The sequence below is a fragment of the Urocampus carinirostris genome, chromosome 16, assembly GCF_059441175.1.
Source record: "Urocampus carinirostris isolate Australia breed hairy pipefish chromosome 16, RoL_Ucar_1.0, whole genome shotgun sequence".
Lineage (NCBI taxonomy): Eukaryota > Metazoa > Chordata > Actinopteri > Syngnathiformes > Syngnathidae > Urocampus > Urocampus carinirostris.
This window is the reverse complement of record NC_142364.1, coordinates 15491360-15505359: the sequence shown is the minus strand read 5'-3', so window position 1 is coordinate 15505359 and position 14000 is coordinate 15491360. Positions and strand designations below refer to the sequence as shown.

The window sequence follows — 14000 nt, the reverse complement described above, 5'->3', positions numbered from 1 at the left end:
CCGCTATTGGGAAATGTGGAGCACATTGTAAAGCGCTTTGGGAAGTCATTGACTTGAAAAGCGCTATATAAAATGCAGATCATTTCATTTCATTTTCATTTCAAAAAAATATTCATAAATAAATGAATTCAGTCAGAAACACAAATGTCAGTTGTTATAACATAAAATCGACCACTGTCAGTTGTTAAAAACTGTTTGGATTTAAACTTGTAACCTGTGCGGTCCTTTGAGACATCTTGTAATTAATAATGTAGTGAATATGGGTGGTAAAACAAGTATTCTAACAAACAATTTATTGACCAATTGAATTAAAAAGTTGAGTTTATTCTTTTCAAAAACTCCTCTGGCCTTTCTGGAGCACCACATACGTTTTTAGATGCTTGTCAGAATGGATAAAAAACTTTGTTTAGTTATTCTAAAGGGTGGCTACACAAACACAATATACTTTAATCAAGACACACACACTCTTGGATTTACTGACTTTTATTTTACTCATCATCTACTGAAGAAGCTTGAATAGAACACAAAACAATAATAAGAAAATAAAACAAAAACAAACTAGAAGTTGAGAATTTAAACTGGCACCATTTGAATAGACAACAACGTTGGCTTGATTATTACAATATTGTATTTTGATAGAATTCCCCCTTTAACGTCACATCAATACCAATACCTAGCAACAACGAGATGTTCTGAGAAGTTCCGCTTAGATGAAGATGACGGCCCAGTCTTTATGTCCTTGATGCGATGAGGAATCCTGGTAGGTTTTGGACCCGGTTGGGACAAGGACCACAGAATGCAGGGTTTTGAAGCAGAGGTTTACTGCTGGTCGGTTGAGGCTTCTCTGAGGTCACTGGCTTTGTCCTACCGGTTCTGGCCGCTAGCTTAATCAAGCTTGGCTGCTGACTTGGCAAGGTTCTCTGGCTGCTTGTTGAGCTGAGACTTGGTCAGGACCTACCAGGGTTTTGGTTCAGTTCTTGTTAGGATATGCCCTCTTCCCTTGTTGCTGGCCAAATTCAGACTGCCAATGCAAGTGTTATTTGTACCAGCTCTGGGTTCCGGTCTCCTGGGAAAGGCGGACCCCCTGTGGTGGAGTTGTCACAGCAACTTTTGATCCGCAAATGCAAGCTAATGCCTCATCCCCAACCTCACATTCCACCAGTATCAGTCAGATAACATATATATGTGATTGACATTGCGAAACGGAATTCTGTCCAAACGTTGAATACTCTACACCAGGGCTATACAAATAAACATGACTTGAATTTTAATGAATTATTAAGTACTGATTGTACATCAAAATGCTTACCATATTTGTTTATTTTCCTGTTCTACTGTTGCTAATAAGCCTGTTCTTGGTTTACAGAGATGAAAATGTTTATTTGAATCTGTTATTTATTTGCCTGTCCTTAAAAAAGGGACAAAGGTTTATTTATGGGTTTATGTATCTAATGACAGAGTACTGTGCGTAATTGTTTAATGGATAGGCCACTTTCTTTTATATTTGTACGAATCGGCAGTACGTTCAATACCTATGATCTTGTATTCATCATTTCCCACATAACACATAACAATCAACATCGTGCTAAATTTAATAAAACAATAATTATCTGATTATTCTATTAATAGTTTTAATAGCTGGTGACTAGTTGACTATTAAAATAGTCGTTAGTTGCAGCCCTGTTACTAACACACACACGGATACATAACTCAAAATGTGACGTTTTGAATTGTTGGACACAGGAAGTGGACGTCAACTTGCCAAATTACGAGATCATGTGCATGATCCGAGACTTCAGGGCCAGTCTGGACTACCGGCCGTTGACCTCCAATGACTTGGTATGGAATTTATACTTTTTGTAAAATCATTTTTACATATATGAATTGGGGATGTCCGATACTACATGTTTTCAGAGCGATCGTGATACCCAAATCTTGATACAGTGGAACCTCGGTTCTCGACCATAATCCGTTCAAGAACCCTGTTCGAAAACCGATTTGTTCGATCACCGAAATCATTTTTCCCATTAAAAATAATGTAAATCGTTTTAATCCGTTCCAACACCCTGAATGTTTACCTTGAATGTTTAACGTAAACTTAAAGCTAACCCAGGCTAATCGTACTTTCGCGTTATCGTAATCTTCCGTCCAAAAGATTACGCTAACATGAACGTGTAAAAGTAAAAAAATCAGGTCGTTTACAAGTCATTTAGCACCCGGGTCTCCACAACAAGTGGTGAGCGGTTCATTGGAAAGGGGGCTCCGTTCCAACACCCTCAATGTTGGGCTCTGTTCCAACACCCTGAATGTTTACTGAATGTTTAACGTAAACTTAAAGCTAACCCAGGCTAATCGTACGTTTGCGTTATCGTAATCTTCCGTACGAAACATTACGCTAAGATGAACGTGTAAAAATAAAAAAAAAGGATAAAGAAAATAATTCTGAATAGGATTTCTTACTTTTGTGGTGGTCAGCAGAAGGCGCAGGTGGACGGTGGTGCTATTATTTCATTCTTAAATGCAATATTTGTACGCACTACTTTTCTTTTTTTACCTGTAGCAACTTTGCTGCTTGCACTGACTTTCTTCGGAGGCATAATTAGGGGCTAAAACACTTCGTACACCTATATTAAAAGCGAAAGCAAAACGAAGCACGTCCGCACGCAATAACTACACCCGTACGCCGCTCAGCATCGCACCCTAGCGTACGCACTCACCGGCGTTCGAACTCCGATTTTTTTGACCGAACAGCGAAACAAGAATTTCTCGAAATATTTTGTCGGACTCCCATTTGTTCGAACTGAGAGGCGTTCGAAAACCGAGGTTCCACTGTATTTTTAAAGATATGCGGTTAAATACCAACATAATTCTGGTTTACCGTGAGGGTGGTAGGGGCATTACCTCCTGTGGTGTGTCTTGGGCAAGAACAACCTGTCAGCACCCATCCCTCTCCAGCCTTTTCTTCTTTTTTTGGGGGTTAATTTAAAAAAAGAGAGAGAGATATTATTTTTGGTCAAAATCGCCCAGGCCTAATTGATGCAATTCATTTGCTTCATCTGCAGATCGAGGAACATCGAATATGCGTTTGCGTGCGTGCACGTCCCCTCAACAAAAAAGGTACGCAGCGACCTTAAGCTACCCTCCCGCTCGGCACCGCAACCCATGCGTGATCCACGTGTCCGTCCTCCCAGAATTGTCGGTCAAAGATCTCGACGTGATCACCATCCCCAGCAAAGACGTGGTGATGGTCCACGAGCCCAAGCAAAAAGTGGACCTGACGCGCTACCTGGAGAACCAGACCTTCCGCTTCGACTACGCCTTTGACGAGAACTCCACCAACGAGATGGTGTACAGGTGCGCCGTCGGGTTTGTTCGTCGAATTTGTCCGAGATTTTGGTCCGCGCTAAAAATAAATTGACGTCTCCTAGTTAGTTAAAGTCGAACTGATCATTTTTAGCTATGGGTGCAACGACGCTGTCGACAAAAATCGATGATATGACTCGCTGACAATGAATTCCATTGTCGACTATTGTCGCCTGACACGTTTTCCAACAGATTATGCAATCTCTACATGAGTATAATCTCCAGGATTCATCCTTGAAAATGCGTGAATTTTAATGTTGTGTTCTCAAAGCCAGGAAAATTATTGAATTTTGGGTGAAGTGCTTGAAATTGTTGCAATTGCCATGTTTCTTTGCAGTCTGACTCTCTTGACTACGCAATAAAATATATATTGTCATGATTATTCGCCTGTCCCCGCTCATTTGGCGCCAACCGCCGCGGGATCTGATTGGCTCCCTGTCACTATTTGAACCCGGTCCTGTCAATCCCCTGTTATCAATCTGTCTGCGAACCTCAGTTTATTCTAGGCAAGCCTTTTTCGACCCTGACTCCCAGCTGTCCCGTTTTTGCTCCAGTGTGTCTTCGGCTACGACCTGTTTGATCCTGACCCTGTCTGCTCTGCCATACTGACTTACAACCTTTTTTGTCCCCGACTACTTCTACTCTCCCGTTCTGGTTTACGACTCGTTTCCGACCACGCCTTGCTCTCCCGGTCCCGGCTACCGGCCAGTTTTTCCGTCCCTGATACCGCCATCGCTCGCTACGGAAGATCCACTTCCGTGTTCGGATCACAATCCGAGTACGAGAGCAACTTGCTTCCTTTGTCCAGTGAGCATCGGATCGCGGGCGCTGCACTTCCTCTTTCTTTCAATAAAATTGTGAGAAAACATTACACGATTGGGTCTACCCTGTGTGCTGGTCGTGACAATATATATATTTTTTAAAGTGCGTGAAAATGACGCTGACATGCCTGCTCTGGTGGCTTGTCAGTATGGGGCTGTCATGTGAAGCGTCGCCGCCCTCTACTGATCTCATTGAAAAGTGAGATCAGATTTACACTTTTTTGAAGTTTGGGTGAAGTGCCTTTAAATTCTTAATATTGTCGCCATGTTTCTCAACAAGTCTGCTTAAAAGGATGCCGACACTGCTCGATGGGGGCATCGGCTTGCCGTGTTTTTTTTTGTGTACTCCTGATTAACAGCAGCTGGCATTAGTTTGTATGGCATTGTCCTATGAGGCATCATCGCTCACTACGGGTTGTGTTTAAGAGGACAGGTGCACGCTACTCCTAAACAGGGCACTATGAAATGTTTATGTTCAAATTATGGACATTTAATATAGGCAATGTAAGAAATTTAAGTATGGTTTCTCTGTGGCAAATTATAATGAGAAGAACTTACTGCAACTGAAAATGTAAGCTACATTTTGGTCAACACCCATGTGGGGAAAGATTTGTCTCAGAAATACACTGCTTACACACATATTGTTCAAACCCACAAATATAGTCACGATTAAAAATCATGTTTCGATAAATGCACACGCAAGATTATAAATTGCGTACGTAAATCACAGGTACATTTGTGGCTCTGCGAAATACCTGATGCACACTGGAATTCGTCATGTAATGGTACTGTAGAAAATGAAAAATTAGCTTTGAAAGTTGTTAAAAAGTGCTTGAACTTTGCTATTAAAAAGGTGTACAAACCCTGAATCTCTGCTGAGAGTTGCTCATGCAGCATAGTGTCTACGTCTCAAGGGATAACTTACGGAAGGGACGACGCCAACATCAATTACGTGTGCAAAAACGTAAAAGTTTAGGAGCATTTTATCCTGACACGGCGAATAAAAACACTACCATCAAAGTTTGCAAAACAGACCCTGGGTATCATGGCAGTAGCTCAGTGACGCACGAACATTTAAAGAGCACGTCAGACACTTGAACGAAACAAGTCTGAATTGCCTCAGTTAGATTCAGGTAACATTCAAGCCAGTACAGCTTTAATGACATGCATTGTAAATTTTAGACTTTTATATTTTTATATAAAATACAGATTAAGCGTTATGCCAGAATGTGGCTGCCAATTGTATTTGAAATTAAATGCATGCAGTCCAAAGAACAAATGTCAGTTGTTAAAGAATCGCTAGATTATTTTGTGACAGACTTTGCAGTTTTCCACTGAATATACTTCACACAGAGGTTTTTTTTATGGATTATCTCTCTGCTGACCAAGCACAGCACCTAATTGGTTTGGAATCTGTACTATCTTTAATAAAAAATGTACTTTTAATTGTACTCATTTCTCTTGTGTTTATTAACACAATTCAACTTCATGCTAGATTTAAGAAAAGCGTAATCGTTATCTTATTATTCGAGTAATCGTCTTAAAAGTCGATGACTAGTCGATTATTAAAATAGTCTTCAGTTGCAGCCCTAGCTTGATATGGCAACAGACAATATAACATCTCTTCTTCATCTACATGCTAATCAAAACTCCACTTATGTCGTCACAGGTTTACCGCTCAGCCATTGGTGGAGACCATCTTCGAGCGGGGAATGGCCACTTGTTTCGCCTACGGTCAAACGGGAAGTGGGAAAACACACGTGAGTGCTTGAATTTTTGTGAACAAGCGTTGGGGGTTTTCATTGAACTATTGTCTCCTAGACTATGGGAGGGGACTTCTCAGGGAAGAACCAGGACTGTTCCAAAGGCATCTACGCACTTTCAGGTATTTTGGGCTGTTCTTATAATATTTTGAATTTTTTATAAACTTTTGACCTTGCAAACCTATTCACCAGTGGATTGTACGGTATCATAGTGAAGGAGACCCCCAGGATATGACATTAATCCACACCACATGGTTATGGTCATGCAATTTAGGCAGGGTAGTGGTTTGTGTGATTTTTCAGTATTTCTCCATCATCACAAGCTTTGTTTCCATGGGTATCATGTTTTTGCTTCTTCCTTTAGCATCACTGCAAGTCTCGGACCCAGAGTGAATAAATACAGTACAAAAAATACAGTATTATTTGGGCCGACTTGCAAATTCTTTATGAACCACACAACACTTTGAAATGAATGAAGAACGAGAAAGGCATCGTAGAAAGTATTTCAGCCAATAGCATCTTGGCGTTTTAATGATGCTGTAATATAAACCATTTGCAGACAACAGCATCAGAAACGTAATGACATACCCACAAACAAAGTAATTCATTTAAAGATTGACATCTCATCTCATTAGCTGCACCGCTTATCCTCAGTAGGGTCGCCGGGTGCTGGTGCCCATCCCAGCAATCATCTGGCAGTGGGCAGGGGACACCCTGAACTGGTTGCCAGCCAATCGCAGGGCACACGGGGACAGACAACTTACTCGCTCAGTCACACGTAGGGACAATTTGGACCGGCTAATTCACCTGAAATGCATGTCTTTGGAATGTGGGAGGAAACCGGAGTACCCGGAGGAAACCCACGCAAGCACGGGGAGAACATACAAACTCCGCACAGTAAGGCCGGGAGCTGGATTTGAAACCACGCAGGAGGTTCCCACGACCTCGGAACTGTGCCGCACACGCGCTAACCACTGCGCTGCCGTGCTGCCCTAAAGATTGACACATTCATCGTTTTGAAGTAAAAAGGGGTGACCTATCTATGTGAATTGAATAGATATGAGGAGAAAATATTTTGAGGTGCGGAGAGTGATTTTTGAATTCCTAGGGCGAATCCGGCGTTTGAGGTGATGCGTTTTAGTTAAAATTATTGTAGTTCGTGCAGGCACGATTCATTTATTTATTGGTGGGGAACGCGCATTGGATTTCATCTCATTATTACACTATTGTCTGTCACCATATCAGAGACGAATGTTAGAGATTGGAGAAAAAAAGTAATTCTAAAATGTATAAATAAACGCACAAAAGCACAATGAGGGAAACTTTTGAAGGCCATAAAATAAATACATTGCAAATTTTATGTTGGTATTGTGTTCTTGTCAATAAACTTAAAATCATGGCCGCATGTATTCAACTACAGATATCACTTTGAATCCTTGGTTTGATCTGAGAAAAAAATAGATTTTTATACCGATTTTAATCAAAGATTAGGGGGTTGTGTTTTTTTTCAATTGTGTTTTTTTTTGTCGACTTGGTCTTGAATTTGATTTCAAAAGGCATTAAAAGGTCTTAAAAAGTCTTGGAATTTAACTTTTCCTTCATCTATAGGAATCCTTTTTGTTTTCTTTGCAGCTAGAGACGTCTTCCTCATGTTGAAGAAACCAATCTACAAGAAGTTAGACCTCCAAGTCTTTGCCACGTTTTTCGAGATCTACAGTGGGAAGGCAAGTCACCATGACTATGACGAAAGCTTTCCCTTTGGAGTATTGCAAGCTTTTGTGTGTTTAAAAAAAAAAAAGGTGTTCGACTTGCTGAACCGCAAAGCCAAGTTGCGTGTGCTGGAGGACGGTAAGCAGCAGGTGCAGGTGGTGGGACTGCAGGAGCGGGAGGTTAAAGGAACGGAAGATGTCCTCAAGCTCATCGAAGTGGGGAACAGTTGTAGGTAAGAGATCTTTCCCATGAAGTCTCACATTAAGAAAATGGTCTACATTTATTAAATTAACGTTGTCGGCTATGGAAAGCACAAGAGTTCCAAAATCAAAAAAAAATTCTCATTTTGATGAAGGCACTTATATAGGGTCTCCCAAAAAATGTACACATTTTAGCAGCTTATAATCAAATTGCATTTGTTCATTCTTTTATCCCTTAGAATTTTGTGAGACCCTGGCAGGTAGACAGAACGTTTTGCACATTCCAAATTTAAAAGCATCGATATGTTGCATTTTTAGTGCACAATCAAGACTCTAGCTCTATGATAAATGTGTGCCCTTGTGAACTATAGAATAGAATAGAATAGAATAGAATAGAATATGCCTTTATTGTCATTGTTACAACATGATTCTATGATTCACAGTGCGTGCTTTGGCAGGATGGGAGGGCCTGACTGACCAAGATTCCATCTGACTCAGAAATAACACACACACACATAGTGTTTGCAATAATTTATATCATGAGAAGTCAAAATGTTTTTTTTCATTAACTTCTCATTGATATATATTTGAAAATACAGTATTTCCTTCAGTTGTCGCTGGGAACGGGGACCAGAACCACCCCGGTAAAAGTGAAATTCTGCAAAGTAGTGTGGCACCCTTCAAAAATGTCCGCAGGGGTGAAACTTACCTCAAGGTGACGTCCTTACTGACTGAGAGTATACAACTGTAACAAATTAACAACTATAAATCTGTAAAACACAGAATTGCAGTTAAATGAGTGGTTTTTATTGTCATTATCGAAAAGTATAACGAAATTGGAGGGCCTCCACCTTCCGTGCAAGAAAGAGAGTGGCTAGCTGCTGGCTAGCTGTTGGCGATATACTCAACATCTGAAAATCAATGTCTTGATAAATGGATATGTGAAATTAAAAATCGCAGATGCAAATCCCAGATATATTTGTGGCTCTGCAAAATACATGATTCATTCTTCATTTAATGGTACCGGAGAAATTGGAAAATTGGCGTTGAAAGTCATTGAACCAATTGCATGTGAATTATAAACGTAATCGTTACGGTGGCTCCGTCCCAAACACAGAGTACGAGGGTGTGTAACTTCTCCCTACTGATATTCTGCTATTCTCCCTACCGTATATACTCGCATTCAAGCTGTGTTTACAACTATAAAACAAAATATTGAAATCAGGGGGTCAGTTCATGTGCGCAAATTTAGTTTTGTGGGTCACCAGTGGCGAATGGTAGGCAGCCCATGGGGTGGGAGCATGGCTTATACAGGAACAATCGAATCAATGGGACAAACGAGAGCAGTGAGCACATAATTTATCTTAAAGAGTGCTGAATTTTGGTCTTTTTATTTCTTCTTATTTATTTCATTTGAATTGCATCTTGCCTGGAGATTAAAAGAAAATATCTTGGATATTACCCAGAAAACAAGGAAATCTTGGAGTGGTTAAAAGACAAAATAGATATATAGATATGTGTGTTAGTTAGCAAGCTCTCAATATTGCACAAGCCAATAAATATGAAGGGTTCCCTTCTTGTTGTCCACATGTTCAACACCTATGTAAGGAGAGATTTGTCTCAAAAACACATTTATTTGCTATTTAGTCAAGATCTATGGATAATTGTCTTTGAAAGTCCTTAAAAAGTGCTTGGATTTGGCCACGAAAATGGTGTACAAACCCTGTGTACAGAATTGGTCCAAATTATTATTTTAAAGCACAACTGTTCAAATTCACAAACTTTTCTCCCAGAACGTCCGGACAAACCTCGGCCAACGCCCACTCGTCGCGCAGCCACGCCGTTTTCCAGATCATCCTGCGGCGGCGCGGCAAAATGCACGGCAAGTTTTCCCTCATCGATCTCGCGGGCAACGAACGCGGCGCCGATACCTCCAGCGCCGACCGCCAAACTCGCCTGGAGGGCGCCGAGATCAACAAGAGCCTGCTGGCCCTGAAGGTAACGTCCCCAAAATATGGACCCGAGAGGATGACGCTGATGTTACCGTGTCTGGCTAGGAGTGCATCCGAGCTCTGGGTCGGAACAAACCGCACACTCCCTTCCGGGCCAGTAAGCTGACCCAAGTTCTCAGGGATTCCTTCATCGGAGAGAATTCTCGGACTTGCATGGTAGGACGCAGATATCCGTGTTTTGTGTGGGGCTGCAACTAACTGCTATTTATATAGTCGACTAGTCACCACAAGACAAATGGGTTCAATGAAAAATTGATTGATCGATTGACGTTTTTATTATTTTCCACTGATCATCATTTTAAGGTTATACATCCCTGAACCACCCGCAAAAAGTGAAAATCTGCAAAGTGCCGTCATGATAGCTCCCAAAGGGTTAAACTTACCTCCAGAAGATGTCATTACTGTAACAAAACAACAACCATAGATCTACAACTAAAAACAGAATTGCAGTTGTATAAATGTTCTTTATTGTCATTATGAAAAATCAAAACAAAATTGGAAGGCTTCTCCTTTCAGAGTAAGAAAGCGATTTAGAGAGCGGCTGGCTAGCTGAACGCTAGCATTGGGTATCCGCGACTTTATCCTTGTGCCCACGATGATTACAATACAACCGTCCTGACTGAATGTAGCCGTTTCCCACAATTTGTAGCTTCAGCTCATCCTTTTTTGAGTAATGGATCTGGCGTTGGTCACTCGCCAGATTCGGCATTTGTGGCTTAAGAGAGTTGGTAGCGTAGCCGTAACAGAAGGCCGGACTTGCAGGCTCTATCTTTCTTTCCTGACGCCGGCCTCAGTCGATTCCCAATTCACAGAGCACCCCCTTCTGATAACTATTTCTATGTGCTCTTCTGACTACTTTTCAATGTAACAAGCCACTTAAAGCTAGCGGTCGATATGCTTCCCAGTTTAATTTGGTTTAGAGACATTGACTTGATCTCTCGTGTTTGACTGACAGCATAAACCAGCCTATCACAGTCGCGCAAGCAGACAGTCACGCCCACCTAAAATACACAAATACAATCTTGCTGTGTGCTCTCTCTGACTACAATGATTCATTCAGATTCAGATTCAGATCTACTTTATTGTCATTCTAGTACACGTGTATACAGAACGAAATGTCGATACATCTGACCCGCACAGTTTCCTTGAATGTACAGATATAAATAAAATGTTGTATTGAGTTGGAGTATTGAGTACTAATAATATACTAATAATTATGGCTATGTATAGTATTTTACAGTAGCGCAAATAGTGCAAGAGGAGCAGCTAACCAGATGTGCAAAAAGGGCAGTCAGGTAAACAAGTCAGGTAAACAGTAACAATAACACTGTAACAATAACGCTGTAAGTACAATAGTGCAGAGAAACAGATGTGCAAGGAGTGGCTAGCTATAAAGAACTGCCAGTAGTGCAAAAAGTCAAACAAAACCAACAGATGTACAGATTAGCAGCAGTTAGATTTACTATGTGTTTGATTGACCATTTAACAGTCTAATGGCCAGGGGGACAAGACTATTGTGGAACCTGGTGGTCCTGCACCGCACACTGCAGTACCTCTTCCCAGAGGCTAGCAGAGTGAACAGTCCATGATGGGGGTGAGAGGGGTCCCTGATAATGTTTTTAGCTTGGGACAGGCAGCGCTTCTGGTATGAATGGTATTTTGATATCAATGACAACTAAAGGCTAGTCAATTCCAAATCCGTGAAGCAGTGGACCAGCAATACCCGAAGCGCAAATTAGTAAGGGTCCCTGTAATGCATTGATGCAAGATCAACAGCTTTTAGTTATTTACTTATTTAATGAATTAAAAAAAAAAAGATCAACAGCTTTGATAAACACTGACACAAAAAACTGAAAGGAACAAGCCAGGCCTTATCTTGTTCCTGTCTCTTTGACAATCAACACTATTCAAATTAATCATGTCAAGTAATCTGATTTTTACAACGAAGCATTTTGCATCCATCCATTTTCTGTGCCGCTTAACCTCAGCAGGGTAGCGGGGGTGCTGGAGCCCATCCCAGCTGTTTCGGGCAGTGGGCAGGGGACACCCTGAACTCCTTGCCGGCCAGTCTCAGGGGCACTCGCTCATTTACACCTACGGAAAATTTAGACCACCCAATTAACCTTAAATACATGTTTTTGGAATGTGGGAGGAAAACCTAGTGACCGGAGGAAACCCACGCAAGCACGGGGAGAACATGCAAACTCCACACAGGAAGGCTGGTAGCTGGATTTGATCCCATAACCTCAGAACTGTGCCGCGGACGCGCCAACCACTCAGACACTGTGCCGCCAATGAGGCATTTTAAGTCACATAAATTACATCTCATCATAACACAAGATAAATATTTATGAATACTTTATAAAAAATAAATAAAACAAATGTAAATCAGCATAATCATGTGTAAAATAATGAAATGGATTTAATCTATTTTGATTAATTATTGTAATCTTTTTGCCTTGACATTTTCCGCTCATTTTTGATCACACCTCAATTTAAATCAATCATGATCCGATGAAACCAGTCTGTAGTTTTTATTTTGACTTAGAGGACTTTTTTAGTCGAGGTCTGGTAAGTTGATCAAGGCTTTTTCGAGCGTGGTTTTCTGATCATTTATTGAACAGCGAACAAATATTATGTGCACTTTGTGAAGTACATTAACAGTTCTCAACAGTTTGAAATCAAACTGCTTTAATAACTGACCTTTGGCATTTTTAACGTTTTAACAACTGACATTCATTCTTCAGACTGCATGCATTTAATTTCTAATACGCTTATCAGTCACAGTCTGGCATAAAGCTCAAGCTCTCTTTTATAATGAAATATACACATACAAAATGTACAATGTGCGACATCAAAACTTTTACCGAGGCGAGTCAGACTCCGTTGGATTCATCTGTACGACATGCTCTTTAAATGTTCATGTATCACCAAAGGAGTGCCAAAGTCTGAAGAGCCACGAGCAAGTAGTCTTTTCGTTTCCATGCTATATTTTCTAATATGTTTGTTACAGTCTGGCATAGAAGTCAACCTCTATTTTATAAAATGTAAAATGCATTTCATCAAAACCGTATCTTACCGAGGCGAGTCAGACTCTGCTTCGTTCAACTGTCCGACGTGATTTTTGAATATTCGTGCATCACCTATCTACCGCCATGATACACAAGGTCTGCTTTGCAAACTTTGCAAGTAGTCTTTTTATTGGCTGTATCCAGGCTAAAATGCTCCCAAACTTGAGAAGTTTTGGTTCGTAGACTTGATAACGACCCCGCCATTCTGGATGTTACCACTCGACGCAGAAACTATTGCGCATGAGGAACCCAGCAGAGATTATATCCATGCAGAGATGGCTCACTCTTTTGCAAAAACGTGTCTGGCGACACTAGAATTAATTGACGACTATTTCTATTACTGGTTTTGTCGACGACGTCAATCAATCTTTGTAACCCTAGTTTTGTCCTGATGTTACTTAGACTTGTGGATTTTTTTTTTTTTTTTCAGATCGCCACCATTTCTCCCGGAATGGCGTCCTGTGAAAACACTTTGAACACGCTGCGGTACGCCAACAGGTGAGCAGACCGAGCCACAATGATGTATAAAGGAACAGGACTGAATGTTTCCTCTGTCGCTGTACTTCCAGAGTGAAGGAGTTCGGGATCAGCCCTTCAGATATTCCCTTTTCGCAGAGCGCTCGCTCCGACCTTTCGCCAAATTACGAGTATGACCGTCTTGTCCTGTTTTGCTGTCTAGTGCTTCTTGCCTTGTATTTTTTCCATTGAGGCTACTAACTGTCATGTGGTATCTTAATTCCTGTCTTAATGTCTGATACTACTTTTCTCATCTTGCTGCTTCCTGTCCTGTGCAACGACATTTTAATTCATGTCCTATTCCTCTGTTATTACTTGCTGACCTTACCATATCCTGTATAATTCAATAACCACTTCCTGTTCACTTTTTATCTTTTTGCTACAACTTCCTGTCCTGCCCAATCTCACAGCTGCTAATTGTCTTGTCTGATCATATTGCTGCATTCTTTCTTTGTTTTTCCTTCCGTCGTGATATCAACACTCACAGCTACTTCTCATTAAATCTTGGCGTTTCCTGTCCTGTCCGACTGCACCGCTACCTCCG

General features: G+C 41.0%; 1 protein-coding gene across 1 annotated transcript in view; it reads left to right on the top strand.

Annotated features, from left to right (window-relative positions):
• Window positions 1–14000, top strand: part of LOC148350383 (kinesin-like protein KIF2A) — a 34881-nt gene that overhangs the window by 12491 nt on the left and 8390 nt on the right. The window contains exons 7-17 of the mRNA XM_088355977.1: window positions 1744–1839; window positions 3063–3117; window positions 3192–3354; window positions 5854–5944; window positions 6006–6069; window positions 7580–7671; window positions 7747–7889; window positions 9651–9855; window positions 9915–10025; window positions 13371–13438; window positions 13510–13587. Of these exons, the coding sequence (XP_088212103.1) occupies window positions 1744–1839; window positions 3063–3117; window positions 3192–3354; window positions 5854–5944; window positions 6006–6069; window positions 7580–7671; window positions 7747–7889; window positions 9651–9855; window positions 9915–10025; window positions 13371–13438; window positions 13510–13587 (1166 nt within the window). The remainder of the gene's footprint in view (window positions 1–1743; window positions 1840–3062; window positions 3118–3191; window positions 3355–5853; window positions 5945–6005; window positions 6070–7579; window positions 7672–7746; window positions 7890–9650; window positions 9856–9914; window positions 10026–13370; window positions 13439–13509; window positions 13588–14000) is intronic.